Here is a 19,169-nt window from a genome sequence, read left to right on the forward strand (position 1 = left end):
CAGGGGGGTGGACGCCTCTGCCTTGCATAGTCCCCAGTGAATAGGCAGTTTGCCCTTCACTGGTAACCCTATTTTGGACTCATTTTAAATATATGAAGGTATTGCGGGCAGGGATTTTTACAAAAAAGCCTCCCCTTTTAAAATACATACACACATACATACCTACATACATACATTTCAGAAGTTTTAGCAGTTTTTAAGGACCCACTTTTAGGCCAGTGCACCAGAGCAAACTCTTGCCTTTTTTTAAACCCTACCCATTTTAACCAAATACATACATACATACATACATACATACATACATACATACATACATACATACATACGTTGTTGTTAGAGAAAGTAAAAGATGAGCGTGATTGTTTTTCATTTGCTGCTTTCTTTCGTTTTAGGGATTTTAGCTATTTTTGACAGGGGGGCCGGGATTGATTTATACTATAGTACATTCTGGCCACAAAAGACACAAGCACAAGTGATACTTCAAGGCAGCAACACATCGCTCTTCCATGGGCTATTGATGAGATAAAGTAGACCTTTAAAGCATTTACCATTACTTTTAAGAGTGTGCACATTAGCTGTGCTTATCAAGGTCACAGAGAGACAGAAATATTTCTATAGCCTATACTGAAAAAGTAAAAACATGTCTGAGCTCTCCAGGACAGACAATGACAGCGCAGGCCCTGATCGGCTAATCAGTCTCTCGTGATTGTGCCTGAGACACATTTCAGGACCGCTTCAACGGGCGCCCCCCCTTGAAGCGATCTCCTCTGGTCCTGAAATGTGGCTCAGGCACAATCAGGAGAGACTGATTAGCCGATGTCAGGACTCTTGTTGGGACGTATGGAGTGATTCGCAAGATAACAGCTCGTACTGTATCTGCTTTTATCCATGTTCATTTGCTGTTCATATTCATATCACGTGGTCCCATTTTGTAACCATTAAATAAGCCATTTCTTAAGGTCCCATGAGTTTATGTCTACAGCCTTTTTTATTGGAATTTAGATAATTTGAAACTGAGTAACGTTGAGTAACGTTGCATCACTAATATATGCCTATATGACTCAGGCAATATAGCACTGGGCATAACGGGCAATGGATAATGGAACTCTTAAAGACAATGGCATGTGGCACTTGATTGGTTTCATTATTGTAACGCACAAAGCACCAGGTATTTTAGGTATTTAGGCAGGTGACCAAAATAGCTACTTTAGTGGGGGAACCGCCCTTCCCCAATGCTAAATCTCCAAATAGTGGCTTTAGAAAGCTCGGACCAAATTAGAGCCCTTAATGTTGTTGTTTCTTTTTTTTCTTTTTTAAATGTTGGGGGACAGTTGTATGCGGATTATTATGCTTGATATTTAAAATAAATATTTTAATGAATCATGCTGTACAGGCTATACCTAATTTTGAGCTTTTCCAAAGTCAGTAAAATCTATTTGCAGTGTTTCAGATCAATATTGTTTTCTGTACCTGTATCAAATAAGAGGGAACGAAAAATAATCTGGTCTTGGTCTTGACTCGGTCTCGCCTCGGTCAGTATCAGTCAGTTTGACCAGATTGCATTCAAATTGGCTACTATGAGTATTCAGGTTTCCACTTGGTTTGATTGACACCCGAACATATTGACATGTCAATCTGTTGTAAAACGAGAGTCTAAAATTTTGTAGAGTTATGGGTCCATTTGGTTGTATTTGTACACGCTCAGGTCGCCCATTCTCCAAACCATCATATATCACATGATTCGCATCGCTCCGCACGCACAGGCTGTCGGTAGTGTTGACAGGCTTGGCAGGTCTAAAGAAGTCCCGCGGTAGCCTGCGTGGGGGTCCGCGGGTAGAGGCTGTGGGCTGTGGAGGTCCCAGAGGAGTTTGGCGCGGGGCGGAGGGGGTCCGCGGTAGTATGCGTGGGAGTCCGCGAGTACAGTCACTGAGACTCAAATGTGTTACTGTCTGTTACCCATTAAATCAGCGAGTCTGTTGCCCCGTTTTAGCGGCGCTCCGCTGTTATTTGCCCCCTCAATGTCGTAACTGTTCTATTAGTTGGCTCTGGGACTGGTTGAAACCACTGCAATCATGGATAATGGCTGGGAAGGTGCGTCACAGTGCATGGCAGGCAAAATAGCCAATGCGAACTGTCTAATACTTGGGCACAAACCAACTATTGTCGAAGAACAATATTGATGTAACTAAGAGATTCGCTGAGTGAGCTATATTTTATATAGGCCTACAGAGATTTAGAAGGAATAAGCAAAAGCGTGATGCCGCAATTCCTCCTCCAGTACACTGTGTCTCCTGCATGAGTAGGCGAGAGTAGAGATGATACTTTGTGGAGTGAGCGGTGGCTTCCAGGCGTGCGTGCGTGTTTGTGACTTTTTGCTGGAGACGAGGCAGCCAATCAGCAATCAGAAGTACTCGTCACTCGGCAGTATGTTTCTTTGCTGGAGACGAGGCAGCCAATCAGCAATCAAAAGTACTCGGCAGTATGGTTGCCAGTGTTGCCAACTGTCGTGACAGAAATAAGCTAAGCAGCCTCCAAAAACCAAACCAGGCAAGCAACTGTGAATGAATCCACGTTAGGCTGGAAATATGCAGGCTTGGCAACACTCAGCCTCTACGAGGCAGCTGGTAAAATGAAATCGCGAGAGGGGAGTTGCACCACTCAGTTCACACGGGTGTGATTTTTTATTATTTGTCTAGATTATTCCATAATTTAACCCCCTTTACGGATAGGCATCTGCCTTTTGTGTCAGTACTTCTAGGTCTTATGTTGTATAAAGCCGTCCCCCTTATTTATGTCTTATATCGGGTCTCTGCTTCTTTAGTTCTTTGTTTGATATATTTTCTATATAATGCGTTTTTCTTTTTGCAGGCATTTCAGATGCCTTTCGTTATCCACGGGGTATCCTGTTTGTGGTTGTGTTTATTAAGGGTTTTTCTTAGAGGACAATGTTTGTTATATAGTTCTAGGAGTGTTGTCAAGAAGACATCATATGATTTGTTTGGGTCGTTAGTATTGTAGGCCTATACCTCATTCCAAGATTGTCTATTAAGGTCCGTCTTGAGGGCAGCAATGGCTTCGAGTGTTCTGTGTCGTTACTCACCAAAATCTGAACTTGGCTTAACAAACTCTCATTGCTTCTTGGTAAAACAGAATCCATTCTTTTTGGGTCTAACCACTCCCTTAGTAGGGTAAATGATTTCAATGTCAGAATTGACGACATTGTAATCGCTAGCAAAGTAGAGATTTCATATCTGGGCTGTATCCTGGACAACAAGCTGACAGGTGAAGGCATGGCAACAAGGGCGATCAAAAAATTAAATCAAAGGACAAGATTCTTGGGGAGAATCTCCTCCTTTGTTAACAAGAGGGCTCTCAGGACATTAGCTGGAGCTCTTATTCAGCCCATATTTGACTACGCCTGTACCTCCTGGTTCTCTAGCATCTCAATGTCACGAAGAACTAAGCTTCAAACCTCCCAGAACAAACTAATCCGACTCCTTCTAGACCTTTATGCAACACATTGTTAAAGATGTGTCCACATACAAGGCAACTCCTCCTCCAGTTTTGTTAGTCCTGTTCAAAGCGAACAGTTCATAGTCATACCCCTCCAAATCCACATTGACATCTTTCTCGTGTGAGCATTGGAGTGAGCATGATTATAATAAATTAATTGGATCTCATTTTGATGTTATTTTCCCATTGAAGAGAAGACTTCCGCACACTCGACTTACTTGCAGGTGCATAGGAGTCAAAGCAACGTGGAGAAGGACGGAGACCCGCACACTGCCTGAAGGTCCAATGACCGAAACATTGCACTTTAACAGTACAATTCGACCGTCCTTTGACCGGTCTCACTCTAGCGCCACGCCACGCCATCCAGGTGACCAGTGTGTGTGTGTGCGCGTGCGTGCGCACAGTGGAAAGGGGAGTGTCCTAAAATATGATGTAATTTGCATCACAGTGAAATGTTACGCAACATGGTATTTCATGCAAATACAAACTGTACTGTAGGGTAATTATGACAGTTGCATGGATGCAACATTGCGTTATGTCTGGACAGGCATGCAGTTGGTGTTGTGCATGGAGAGATTTTGTGCGAACAGAGTGTGGTTTGGTAGGACAAGGCGAACAAAGGCGGACGTGTAAACAGTCGACCCCCCTTTCAATTAGTGTAGCAAGATAGGATATTGCCTTATTTTGAAGATCCAAAACACAGCGACCGGATGTTGTGTCAGCTTAATGGTGTGTGTGTATTGTCGGATTGATTGTTATTATTTCACAAGCCGAGGAGAAGTACAGGCTGGCGCCATTACTGCGACCGCTAGGCTCCGTGCAACAAACGTAGTTTTGACCCCCCCCCCCCCGCGGGCCGCAGATGGCCCGCGGGCCGCTAATTGGGGAACCCTGGCCTACGTATTGTGGCAGCGTCGCTTCCCGAAGAATAACGCAGGCTACGTTTTAAGCTCTTGAACCAGCAAGTGGCAGTGTGCGGGTCTCCCTCCTTCTCCTACAAGATCTTATTTTCCCCAAAGAAACAAACCAAAAGATTGGCACATTACTTTTTTGTTTTGTTGGCTGCTGTTTGAAAACAGGTAGAGAGAGATTGCTGCTTTATTATTTTATAGCCTTTTTGGCGGATTGGTGACTCTTCTTAATATTGGTATTCAAAACAATTGGATTCAGTTCTAAAAGAAGCTGACTTAACAGATTGTGTTGTTGTACATTCCTTTTTTGTGGGTGGGTGGGGGGGGAGTAATATGTAATATTATATAATATCAAGTCTGTCTTGAGAGACTAGGCTGCCTCAAAAAGGTCAGAGACTGTTGCTTTATTTTATTGTTTGTTATATGTATACAATATATACTGTCCGTTTTGAGATGCTGCAGCCATGTGTGTGCAGTTCAGATTGTTGAATTCAAAATGTGGAATATGCAGCAGAAAAAGACTGATGAGAGACTGTTGACAATTTTTGTTTTATATCCTGCAATTATTCAGTTTGGCTGATTGGAGACTTCTTATTCTAATGCATTGGATTCAGTTGTAAAAGGAGCTGGCTAAACAGATTGTGTTCTTTTGCGGGTGGAAGGGGCCCGGGTGAAAAGTAATATAAAGTAGGCCTAATATGTAACTACTGTATATTACTCTTGATTCCAAGTAATTAAAGTAATGTAATATTATTACTTTTTTAAGGACTATTAAGTAAAGTAAACATATTACTCTCCTAAGCAATATTGCCCAACACTGAGCCTAATGTATGTCACTCATTCTTGAGATGAGGGACAAAAGTGGAAAAAACATGTCCCACACATAAGAGCCTTATTATTGTTAAAAATAAATTAATTTAATAAAAATAAAAGCACTTGCAAAGTTAAATGTAATACAGTTGTGTATTATTATGCCATTAATTTCATTATAATTGTTTTCATATGCCATCTGAATTAGTTAAAAGCAGGCACTGTACCCAAAAACGCCTGTATTTAGCCTGTCCCCAGCAAGTGGTCATAATTTCAAACTGCTAAAAAAGTGTCTAATACTGTCACAATCACATAAATATACATACTAAATTAAAGTAGATTGTCAACAACATAGCAAACAATATACACAATAATTTTAATTTATATTTTCCATTAGATATCTCATATCAAATGTGTGTCCCACGTCTCCCGTCAACTCCGTCAGGTTTTTTAAAAGTCTTAAATTAATCAGAAAATATTGTCGACAGATTTAGCCTGAAGACTCCTTTTCCAAGACCCGTTTGTATTTGTTGCAACAGTGGAGCACCTGGTCTGACAAGCAGTCAATTGTTTGATATTTTAAACAAACAATGTTGATATCAGGGTGGTCACAGCTTTTACATGTCAACTCCGTCAGGACATTATTATGATCTTTGTTAAGAATTCCAAAATAATGTTTATTATAAAAGTTTAGGGTTAGGTTTAGCTAACAAATGAAGCAAAAACAAAATGGCTACATTGTACTACAGAGGGTTAAGATGAAAACAAATGACATTTTGTCAACTCCGTCAGACGTCAACTCCGTCAGGTTTTGTGTCTGACGGAGTTGACATGTATCTGACGGAGTTGACAAAAGTGTTCCTAAAACAATAAAATTATAGTTTTTGAATAATGGGACGTATTCTAATTTGGCACACAGTTAGAGCATGCCTTAAGGAACATTTTTGGCTATAGGGCCATCACAGATTTGTCTCGTGGTGACCATGGCAGCCATTTTCCAAAATTGCAGCCACCTGATGTTATTTTACAATAACTCAAGTTCTAGACCACCTAGGATCTTGATTCTGGTGACTAATCATACATTTTCAAGGATGTGGGATACATTGGTACTATTTAGATTTGTCCTGTGACTATGGCAGCCATTGTTTTTCAAAATGGCCGCCACCTGCTGTTATTTTACAATAACTCAAGTTTTAGACCACCTAGGATGTTGATTCTGGCGACTAATAATACATTTTAAAAGATGAGGAATACAGTGGTACTATTTAGATTTGTCCTGTGACCATGGCAGCAATTGTTTTTCAAAATGACCACCAACCTGCTGTTATTTTACCAATAACTCAAGTTTTAGACCACCAAGGATCTTGATTCTGGTGACTAATCATTACATTTTCAAGGATGAACTTTCTCTGGGAGGGGTCAGGGCTTATTTCAGGTGCAGGTTGAGTTGCTACTGACAGGACATTAAAAGGAGGTGGGCTTTCTGGCCTTTGACTTGTCCCTTTCAGGTACAGATGCACAGTTTGACTTCACTGGCCACTGCAGTGTGGCGTTGATCTTGGTGGCCTCCTGCCAGTGTTTCTCCATCCTTCTCATGACCTCTGTGTTCTGGGGCTCTGTTATAGTCAACTTGCATTGTCTTGGCTGGAGATTGCTTTCCTGCAGGGTCCAGCCCAGTCTTGTGCAGATGGCTGCTGGCCCACCTGGAGGCCCCAACCTCACTTGTTCGGTTGGTGTGATTAGGTGGGGTGGTCTTCCCCAATCAGGATGAAGGGTTTAACCCTTTCAAACGGCAGTCTGGCCAAGTGTCTGTATTTAGTTGTGAGGCTAGATACAGGATACGATTTCTCACCCAGCCCCAGGTGACTTGAGGTGAAGGCTCCTTTGATTTGGTAACATTGCTTTGGTTGACATGCTGGGGACACAGAACGACACTGATGCCTTCAGTGTCTGCACATCCTGCCTGATAGTCCTGAAGGCAGATCTTCTGTCTTCTGTCTTCAGTCTTTCGCTCACTGTTCACTGCTCACTGTTCACCTCAAGCAGGTCTTCAAGGTGTTTGCCTTTGCACAGGCTATATGGCTAGGACTCGTGCTTCAACCACTCAGAGAACTCCAACATGGTGTTGGTTGCTCCTGGGCCGCAGAGCATTGTGCGGCAGAATTCAGCTCTCATCTCTGGTGGCAGCTTGTTGAGGAGTCGTGCAACATGTGAGCCGCATCTAAGTTCTGTGTCTCCCTCTGGGCCTAGGGTAGACACTTGCTATTTTCCGTAACACTAATTGGTGGGGCTGTCCAAACTTGTTGTTTAGTTGTCAATCGGGTCTCTGTTGGTGAAGTCGGGTCTTGGTGGTCTAGAAGATGAGTTAGTCAGGGGATATTAATACAATCTGGTAATACATTCCTTATCAAGAATTTTCTTCACCAATGTGTTTGGAAGGGTGTCTACTAACATATCCCACATTGCTTTATATTCAACCACCCTAGGGGAACTTTTGACAGCTGCTGAAAGTTGGGGTACCATCAACAACCTATATAAGGCAAAATGTTCATTATGCTTTAAGTAGCATGTGACATGTCAAACTAGGGAGTTTTCATGATTCTGAATGCATTCAAAACATTAGCTATGCACGAAGAACACTCCTTGAGCTGAAAACGGCCATAGCCGTCATCACAAAATGAGGTCAGCACATTTGGGCAAGTGGATATATGGCCGAATTTAGCCCAAGGGATTTGACCCCTAGTTTGGCCATATAGACTCCCTAGTTTGGCCATAGCCACTTGGTATGGTACCCAACTTTCAGCAGCTGTCAAAAATGTTCAATAGAAACCAATGTGGGATATGTTAGTAGACACGTTTACAAACACATTGGTGAAAAAATTCTTGGTAAGAAATGTATTCACAGATTTAACATTATTCTGATCATATTCCCTGACTAAATTGGTAAAATAATAGCAGGTCCACCATTTTTGAAAATGGCTGCCATTGTCACAGGATAAATCTAAATAGTACAACTGTATTCCTCCTCCTTGAAAATGTAGGATTAGTCACCAGAATCAAGATCCTAGGTGGTGTAGAACTTGAGTTATTGGGAAATAACAGAAAGTTGGTGGCCATTTTGAAAAATGTCTACCATGGTCACAGGACAAATCTAAATAGTACCAATGTATCCCACATCCTTGAAAATGTATGATTAGTCACCAGAATCAAGATCCTAGGTGGTCTAGAACCTAAATCAGTTAAACTTGTCAACTCCGTCAGATGTTCGTCAACTCCGTCAGACGTTCGTCCCGTGATGTTCTTGTTAATTTCCAAAGAAATAGAAAATTCGATGTTAAATCTTTTGTGCTTATGTATTGAAACACCAACTGAAATGATACGTAATGATGTTTTTTTTTTTTTTTTACATGGTTTTCATGTTATAATATTGAAAATAAAGGTTGAAATGACGGATTTTAGAAATTGGATATTTCATAATAGTGTGATATTGGAACAAAACAATATTAAAAGAATTGTATTACTTAACTTGATTACTGAAAGCCATTATAAGATAACTGAGGACTTTATATTATTGTTGAAATTATCAAATTCAATTAAAAGGGATTTTAGTGTGTCTGACGGAGTTGACAAGAATCAGGTATTAAGTGCATAAATGTCCCATTTTAGAAAGAAATGTTATGCGAAAAACCTGTTCCTTCTCAAGATTGGTAGTTGAGACCTGTGTCTACAAATACATCTATTTGATTTGAATGTATCTTAAAAAAAAAAAAAATCTAGTTTGAAAAAAGTTTTGTCCCTTATCTCAAGAATGGGTGATGTATAAAATATAACCATCCCGTGGCACGCTCTGCCTGCATGCCTCTGGGCTGCCTGTTAGCCTGTGTCACTCGATGCGGTTAGTAGAAAGCAGGCAGAGACGGACACAACTCTGTCATCTTGCTAGACTGCTACGTATGCTGCTGCAGACTATTTGGTGCCATGTGTGTCGTTCCAATTGTACTACAAATGTTATAGCTATGTTTATAGCTGACCAAAAATAAAATATAGCCCAAGCGTAAACTGTGTGAGCTACAAATTTGCCCTAACTGCATCTCAGTTTTATAGAACCACGTTTGTTTTAGAGATTTATATCACGCAACACATTCAAAAGGGAGATAATGCTCTCATCATAGTGAGGGTTTATTTATCAAAGAAAAAGGTATTCCACATGTCTAAGCACGCACAGGAGATGTCACCTGGTATTTGAGGCTAGTAATAACATTTGATAACAATGATGTACAGTAAGATGCCTGCAATAAAACTGAACATTTGACAGATAAAAAAAAAAAAAGTTAAAGGTTCTGTGGTTTAGTGAGTTTTCATGATTTGATTCAACCATATTATAATAGACAGAAAGTGTACCACTTAAGCCCTATTCTAAAATAATGTGGAAAAAATAGCTTTGTCACTATTTGTTTAGATCTGCTATTTTCTTGCATTCAACACATTTTCACCTATAATGACATGCCCAAAATAGCGATGCCAGGTTGAAAGTGGTTAATTGATTAGGCATTCTTCTTCTAACCACAACACCGAGTAGCACAGTGCACTATTTAGTCATCGCAAAACATAATGTTAAAGCTCTTCTTTCTTCTTTAAGATGATCTGCCGGACCAATTCAGAAACCTTGGGCCTGATTTCCTTGACTGATGTTTTCGGCCCCCAAGCATCAACTACCATTCCATTAACATCGATCAGATACTTCCAGAAGTTCCAGTCAGGCTCCTTTCCGGAGGTCTCTGTAAGGGAGGCAAAATACAAGACACAGATAGAATTAGGTACAATTAACCTATATTTTATCGTCTTAAACTTTATATACTTTGTTGGCCCATTTCCCTCCGGTCTGTACTAGGCCGAGTTTGCTCCCTCCTATTTTCCCTTCATAGCATATATTTTCCATCTACAAGCTCACAACATCTATTTTCGCAGACTGTTCACCCCAGAAGGGTTCATGTGGTTAATAAGACTACGATCTACATAGTATAATCGGATCAGACTTTCATCCATGTTAATAGTTTTTTCTTTTTATTATAATTTTTATCCCACGATTTTGCAACCCATTTTTGAGTGGTGCAACCACTCCAAGGAACAGCAATGTCCGTGTTCACCTATATGTTGGTTCATGAGCACCAGTATGACTATTAGTACCAGTAGGGGCGCTGTTGTGCCAGAAACAGAGAGAGAGTGCTGCACTGTTGCCTGCTAATGACAGAGACAGAGAGAGGGAGGGGGTTGGTTGCACCACTCAGTTCACAGTCACACGGGTGTGATTTTTTCACCCAGTGTGAATTATCTAATGTAATCATGGGCGCTACACTTCTGCCAACCTGGGGGGGGCAGCGGACTGACCTCAGTCCAAGCTGCTTCTTTTCACCTGACAGGGGAGAGTTTCCCCAGCACGTTATTCCGACCAGTTCTTTCCCCCTCCATCAGGCGCCCCGGCTGGCCAGGGGGAGGTAGTTTAGAGACCAGGATTACTGCATGTTTTTCTGAGGGTACCTACCCTAGGAGACACGGGGAGAACATGCAAACTCCACAGAGAAAGGCCCTTTAGCCAACCTCCGCCTCTGGTATGGGCACTGATGACGCAGAGGAGAGAACACGCCCCCAGCACCCACAGCGTCCCCAGCAGGAATCGAACCCAGGAGTTTCTAGCTGTGAGGCGACAGCACTGCCGACTGTGCCACCGTGCTAGAGCCCTGCATAGGCCTAAAATATGGGCCCTGGCCCGGCTCGGGCGCGGACAGCACGCAGCAGCGGCAGCCACTCACTCTTTGCTACGCTATCTCGCGCTCTGATAAACCCACATTAAGAACAAGAAGTCAAGACCACACACGTCACACACTCACACAAAAAAGTACTTAATTGTAGTTGTATAACTAACTGCTCGTTCTGCTGCACTGTCAGTGCGACGGGTTGTGAGCTTGTAGATCGGCTATCACAGACTCGCACTGCGTGATAAAAACCAAACCCATAATAATAATAAACAGTGTTGTGACTAACGCCCTTACATCGCGTTACGTTACATAACGTAACTACTATTTGCAGTAACTTGTAACCTAACGCTTTACATTTCCCCATTCCTAACGGCCTTATAGTTATTGTGCGAGCGTTACCCGCGTTATGGCGTTATGTCAACTTATGTGATCAGTGAAAAGTCTCCCAGCTCCGTGAGTATCATACAGGCGTCTCTGTGCTGCTGATTGCAGTGCAGAGGGTTAGGGTTAGGGTTGACAGTTTCGTTTGTGCTCTGCCTCTCAACTAACTGTGGGAAAAACACAGATGTACAAGCCCAAAGCGCTGTGCATTGCGACCGGTAGATAACTTGTAGATCTGCTACTCCCAGCGCAGGAGGACGGGCGCATGCTTATGACGCTCTTAAATATGCATCAGCACTCAGCAGCCAGCAACGACAACGCACTAGCAGCATAAACCACTCGTCGTCAGACGGAATACACACACGCAAATACGAGTCACGACACAACTGTGTCTGTGCTTTCATCCTTGCTTCTATAGCCTTTTAAATCTCATTTCCCATCCACGGGCACAAGCAAAGTGATAGCAGCTTCCACCCGATCTGGATGGTGGTGTTGTTTCTGACGAGGGTAGCAAGTAGCAACTAGTTAGCATGGGAGCTAACATTAGTTTAACTCTGGTCCATATCGTTAGAAGCCAAGGAGTCCTCCTTAATAACACTGGTACTTTCCATCCGTTCCCCAACCCTCACACTCTATGCTGCGTTTACACGGGCAGACACAGACGAATGGGAATATCATTTGGAGCAGGCCGAGCAGCTACTGTACACGTCTGTTTGCATCAACATGTTGCTGGCTTCACAATTAGACTGTATCGTTGCGTCTGCCCGTGTTTAATGGTCAGGGTTTCACTGTCCACAGCAGGCAGACCTGTCAAAACTATGCACTTCCCAAAACTCACAAGACATGCCAGCCACCACCTATAAGTTCAAACACACCTCTAGAATATTTCTTTCCCCAGCTATCTCATTCCACTTTCATTTATTTTATTCCATAGTCTTAATAGTTTTTCTCTAATGAAGTAGTTTTTATTTGTTTTCTCATGTTCCCCTTGAAAAGCGTCTTTAAGTACTCAGAGAAGCATTATATAAATGATAATGTCACTATTATTATTATTACTACTTTTTTAATTGCCTATGCTTATGTAGTCACTATTCATTGATTCACTCGTATCCAAATCCATTCGAAAAAAGCTCACTGATGATCAGGTCAAATAGGCCTATTGATATGCGATTTATTGAGATTAATTAAAAACAAAAAACCTTCTTTTAAATCGTTTTTGATATTATTATTTAACTATATAACTATAACTATAATTCCTTACTTTTTAAAAGTAACTTCCACAACACTGATAATAAATCAAGAACACTTACGTTATCTGCACTGTACAAAACCAACTTTGTTTAGTGTGGTAACCTCCTGCAGTATTTAAATTGTTTTTTGTTGCAGAGTCGGCATTTACCATTTCCGCCAAAGCTTGAAATTGAACTTGAGTAGGACAAAAAGTCACGTCTGGTCGGGAGCTGTCGTACGCTTTGTCCTCACCTGTTTTTCTGTCGTAGACAGAGTTGGGTGTAACGAGTAACGGAGAATCTCGTTACTGTAACGACACTACTTTGGTCGGTAGCGAGTAATATAACGACACTACTCCTCCAAAATTGATAATCACACTACAGTTACTGGTCGCTTTAGTGCTGCAGTTACTCGTTACTTAATTGCGTCATGTGGCTGCTTTCAGCAGTGTAGCTTTGGACTAATGCACACAACGGAGATGAGTTGAACATGAACAGTAATGGTGCGCTGGAGTCGCGGACTAGAACATGTCAAATTTACGTCGTTTCGGTATTAAAATCTCCGCAGCAGCACTGCTCACAGCGAGCCAGTCTCCCACTGTCACAGAGACGGAGCAGTTGGGGTGTTGCCATGTCCGCTTATTATAAGCTGCCAGCTGGGAGGGTCTTGTTTGTTGTAGAATGTATGTGCTCTCAGAGTCACAATCACTAGTTAGTTAATGCAGAGATGAATAAACCAAATATGCCGACATGAAAAACTACATTTAATGAGCATGGAGCAGGGAACTCCACATCATAAAGAAAGGGATCCTAAAGCACTGTGAACATATAGGCTACTGATTTCTCTCAGTCTCATAATTTTTATTTGAATATATTTGATTTGATTGATTGAAGAATTGATTAGAAGTTTGCATAGAAAAAGTTTTACAAGGTCAAGAGAATCACTGCACTAGACCGTTTTGGAAAGGCCCATTTTGTTTTATTCCTCCACAACCTGGTAAAGAGCATAAAGAAAGATGTTGTGTATGTCCTCCTTATTAGGATTATAAAGATTTGTTAAGTGGTAAATTATGTGACAATGCGACATGCGATTTTATGGAGTAACGCAAAAGTAATGTAACGAGTAATGTAACTAGTTACTTTCTCCAGGGAGTAATAAAGTAATGTAAGGCATTACTTTTTTCAAAAGTAATATGTAATATGTAGTGCCTTACTTTTATGAGTAACGGACCCCAACTCTGGTCGTAGAACAGCGGAGCAACATTGTTTGACCAGCTGAGAGGCTGTCACAGGCATCTAAACATATGTTTTCACTCCTAAAATGTATAAAACTAATAATACATGTGAAAGAAATATATTTTGTAAAGGCATGTCATATGAAATTGGTAGGATATTAAACAATGTTGCAAGTCATATAAGCCATTTAAACAGTGTTTTGCATGAGCGCATACCGGTAGCCCCCCCCTCCCCTCCTACAATAGTTAACTTTCATGACATGGATCGAGAGGCATTTGCATAGCTGCAGCTGCCTATAGCTCTTATTTTCGCAGATAAGTAAGCCTGGGACCGAGGCTATGCAGCAGCCATGGTTCATGACTCTCGTATTGCCATGATAATCATCATGGCAGTCATGTTTCAGGGCTAAAGCTATAGTCAAATCTACCAACCAACGGGTATGGCTACTGCAATCTACAGCCATGTCTTTCTCGCGTTACGTCTCGTCCTTTTAATTAAGGATAAACCCGACGCTTACGTCGCTCGAATGCCAAATGTGCCGTGCCGGCGTGCCAGCCAGCGCAAGTGCAGAGGAGTCGAGGGGACCGCGTCGGAGATAGGCTAACCCAGCCAGCCCACCAGTGCCATGTACATGAAGCTGGTTTAGCATCCCCGGCCGTTAGGTGTGAAGTGTGGACAGTTTGGGGGACCATTTAAAACAAAGGCGGCGGTGGTTTACTAACCAGAAAGGCAAGCGATGTGAGAGGAGAAACAGACAGGGTAGGCCTTTATTATTCATGCAGGTGTTCGTTCTTTATATATATTTAAGATACAATAACACACCAGATGGGCTTGCAAGTTGCGTGTGCGTGCATGCGCCTGTGTGTGTGTGTATATGAGAGGGGGGGGGGGGGGATGAGGCGGGCAGCGGGGAAACTTTTTTATTTGCTTTTTCCATTGTGTAACTATAGGTTACCATGCGTTGTTTGGTCGTAGTATTGCATGTCGCAAAAACGAGGGCGAGGCTTGATTTCATAGGGCGTTCCAGATAGATTTCAGCCGTCACATTTATTAACGTCAGAACTAAATTAAGGAAGGATCAGCTGCGATCACTTTATAAATGCCGTGGCGACGTGGGTGTACTACGAAACCTGCACTCGAATCTGTGGCAGATTTTACACTCGATTGATAAATGAGGGCCGGTGTGTGTGTGTGTATACAGCTGCGCTGCATAATAATTAGGAGAGAGAGGGGGGGAGTGTCAGCCTGGGCTCCACCCACGCGGCAGAATGCGCTGGGGCAAGCTTTTCCGGGAATCTGGCCAACTCACTCACCTGCAAGGTACTTGTAGGCATTGTTGGCTCCCAATCCAACCACAGCGATTTTACTGAAGAGAGGAAAGGAGATGCCGTATACCCTGCGAACAAAGCTGTCGATTTCTTTGTCACTCCCAGGCTCTTGCTGGCCAAACTGGTTGCAGGGGAAGGCCAGCACGTTAAAGTGGTAGGGTCCATAGTCTCGATGGAGCTGCTGCAGGTCAGTATAGTGCTCCTCAGTGAATCCACATTCACTGGCCACATTCACCACCAGTGACACCTGCAAACATGCAGGGTTGGACTTGTATGAACACAGTGGGCAGTAGGCTTCATAAAATAAACTCAACACTGTCATCTTACCAAACAACTGTATGATCACGATTATAACATTTTACTTGACGAGAAATTGTCCTTCAAATAATTGCGATTAAGGATTTAATTGTTTCTGTAGTTGAACATTATGAATAAAACTGAAGGTTATAACATAACCCTGGATAAACAGACATTAGCGAACAATTGGCTTATTGACTTCTTAGGACATCAGACAGAAACTTCTCATAACCGTGATCATGACCGTATTGTCTATTTCCTCCCTTGTCCTGCAGGAATATACACCGTATCGTGTATTTCCTCCCTTGTCCTGCAGGAATATACACCGTATCGTGTATTTCCTCGCCTCGCCTCTTTTTTTTTTAGACCGGTGGGTTAGTAGCCCGCTCGTTCAATAGTGCTCTCGGGCCTTGGCCTGTGAGCGGGGGTGGCTGGACACGATACCACTGTTAATCTTTTTATTAGTAACAAGGTGGTATCCACAAATTCTGGCCAACCTTGGTTAGCCACGTTGTGGCAACGTGCTGCGTTATGGCAGTGGGAGGGGAGCTAACGTAACCGTGCTATCGTTAGCCACGAGGCAGACTTTTAGCAGGGGAACAAAGCCTTTCTCACAATCGTATCGCTCTAGGCTAGCAGCCAGCGATGGAGCCCACATTCCATTGGAAAAGGGGGGGTAGCTCTTTGCTGTCGCTAGCTGGTAGCTTAACAACGAGCGAAGCCTCCTGCTCTTTGTCCTCGCTGGCTATGGGGCCAGCGGAGTAAGGGAGCAGTTCGATACACTGTTTTGACTAGCTGCTAGCTAGGCCAAAACCCTGAACGGGCCGTAGACCGTCAGGTTTTTGTTGTTTTTAGCGGGTAACCGCGCCAAACTGTTAGGACAGGTTTAGGCCTGTCCATTGGCCAACAGCCGGGAGGCTAGTAGGCCTGAAGCAGTCTAGTCAGCTCACAGCCTTAGCTGGAGATATCAATATAAGATCAGACAAGATCAAATAACTTACTCGTAACTGAGTGTAGTTTCACTGAGATCTTGCAGTTCTCACCTCGCGGTCCAAGTAGTCGGAAACTCTTTTTGAGACTATCTGAGGAACAGCAATCTGTTTTCAGTGATCAAGCTTGAAGTTGTTCAATCTAAGCAGAAGAAAAAACGAATGACGATCAGTGACCGAGTATGCGCACTATACTGGGAGGGGAGGAGCTATGCACTATGTCATGACGCAAAAGCCCATACTCTTGGAGAGTATGCGCGATTGCGCGTTCATGAGAAGTTTCTGTCTGTCCATCTTTCAATAAGCGAATTGTTCGCTAATGTCTTAAAGTTTAACATAACATATTTGTTTGGCTTTTAGCCTTCGTAAACTAAAGGTTCACAGGACAGTTATAACAAATTAAACATATTTTTTATTACATTAGGTAATAATTGTGAGGCTTATGTATGTATGAATGTTGAGGATGAAAGCAGGTAAAATTCAGCACACATTTTGTGAGTACTGCTGACGTGCTGAGGTGGTAACAGAAACAGGGTAACCTCGCGTCACCAGGCTTTCCACCTCGGAGGAAAGCCTGGTCTGTGTTACAAAAGTGTCGTGTGAACCGGTCTGGAGTGGATGATATTGTTACGTCATGTTGTAGTCATTGTTTTGTAGTTATCAGGCAGGAACAATCATCTGGAACTTCCATTCCCTCAAACCGGAAGAATAACAATAAAAGCTCTCGTAGCCTGCTGCTTTTATTGAGAAAAATCAGTTTGAGGGAAAAGGAAGTTCCAGGCAGTGAGAAGCAGTAGACTAGGTGAGAGATACAAGGCTGAATGGTTCATTAGACCCGATTAATGGGCTCCAGGAGTCAATATCTGTATTAATTTGAGTTTTGACTAGTATAGTAACTAGTCAATACAGATATTGTCACTACTGTTATATCCCTATCTAGGGGCAAAATGGGATGCAATAAGATAGGAGAGGGAGTGAAACCCGGTTTTATTTAGGACTTTTACATATTTACAATAAATATAAATAAAGATGCAAAAACAGTTAATGACAGATATCTATCTATATCTATCTTATATAATAACATTAATTTTGTGCCCAACTTAATTTTTAAACCCAATTTACCAAGATCATCCGTTAACAATTCCCTCCGAATCAATGTGATCTATATCACATTACCCACAATGTACATAATTTCCTGTTCATATATTAGAGGCCCTAGTACATGCAACAAGCAACATTTAGCAAAGACATTGGTGAGACCTGTGGTTCCAAATTTGAAATTTCAGATACCAGATCATCATCTTTACAGACTCTTCTTCATCACTGCTTTTGGGCACAATGTTGGAATTGGAAAAGTGTATGTCAAGAGAATTTGTATGCACTGATACTGTAACATCTAAAATAAATTGCCACCTTTTTCATTTCAAATATTGTTGTAAAATAACTGTGTAACTTTGAAATTATTATTAACTTTATAAAGTTTATATATCATTATTATATGGGCGATTGCAAGCATTTCTAACATGTGACTTAAAACATATAGTGACACTCAACAGGCATTGTAAAATGTCTTGCTTTCTCAGCATTTTGTTATAAAGGTTAGTGAAGAGGACCTGTACATGCAGAAAACGCAAAAAATGAGGTGAGTACGAATCAGCTGCTTAGTAAAACATCAACATTTGTGCATGCTCATAAGAAAAAAGAAGTAGGCACTATAGGCAGTGAAGGCCACTAATTAATTTTAGGGTTCCCATTATATAGTGCCATGATGTAACCTATTGTTACGTACATTATAATGTGACTGTTTATGCAAAGTCTAAATGTAGCCTATAACAGTCTCATTTAGACATTTAGGACGTATTGCCAAAAACAAACAAATAATGTTATAGGAGCATGATGTTAGTTTTTCATGTAACTGGTTTATTGTCAATATAGCCTACTGTATTATGGTAACAAAACCACACTTGATGGGCGAGCCACTCACTGGATCTGCAGGCCTCTTGCCACGTAGACTATAGGCTGCAGGAAGGATGGATCGTGGCAGACTATAGGCTACAATCTTTTTGCAAAACTTTGTTTTCCAGACAAAATAAATCCTCTCGTCCAATAGACCAAAGTCAGGTTTGCATGCAAAGGTAGTCAGACATGCAACAACAAAAAACGATGTTTGCACCACGTCGACTGTCCCAAGTCAGCTGCAGACGAACCCCAAACTTACCGAACCCCGGTATTTTTCCAGGGACACCAATTTCCCTCTGCTGTTAACAACTTTGAAAGTGTAAAGATCTTTCTGTTTTGTCTCGATGAGGTTGAATAACGTTATTAACACGGCGATGAATGTCCCGAGAAGCATTATTCAAGCCAAGTAGGCTAGAAGTAGTCAAACTTCTGTGCAGTGGTGTTCCACGACGCGTCGTAGGAGCTGTTCCTTCGCCGGATGATAAGTTTATTAGTTTAACCATTGCAGCAGCACAGCAGTCAGCCAGGCAGACTTGTGCGCTTGGTGAGGGAGGAGCTTGTCCCCTATGATGATCCACGCCCTACGTCCGAGCATAGACATGGTAACGCCCCGGCTGCCTCTGATTGGCCTACCGACACTGCCCGTGCGTGTGTGTGCGTGCGTGTGTGCGCGCGCGCGCGCGTTTAATCAGACCAGTGATTGATTGATTGATTGAAATATTTATTAACAGTTTGTAGAATTTACAGTACATTTTAAGCA

At 42.1% G+C, this 19,169-nt stretch overlaps 1 protein-coding gene across 1 annotated transcript; it reads right to left on the reverse strand.

The window, feature by feature from the left end:
- Window positions 1–9,387: 9,387 nt before the first annotated feature.
- On the reverse strand, window positions 9,388–18,918 carry gpx7 (glutathione peroxidase 7). Its single transcript, XM_083766908.1, has 3 exons — window positions 18,669–18,918; window positions 15,150–15,411; window positions 9,388–10,012 (listed from the first exon to the last, which is right to left on the reverse strand). The coding sequence occupies exons 1-3, from the start codon at window positions 18,801–18,803 to the stop codon at window positions 9,849–9,851; spliced, it is 561 nt and encodes a 186-aa protein (XP_083623034.1). The 5' UTR covers window positions 18,804–18,918; the 3' UTR covers window positions 9,388–9,848.
- Between the last annotated feature and the right edge of the window lie 251 nt (window positions 18,919–19,169).

This window comes from Protomyctophum parallelum (genome assembly GCF_964188405.1).
Source record: "Protomyctophum parallelum genome assembly, chromosome: 6".
NCBI lineage: Eukaryota > Metazoa > Chordata > Actinopteri > Myctophiformes > Myctophidae > Protomyctophum > Protomyctophum parallelum.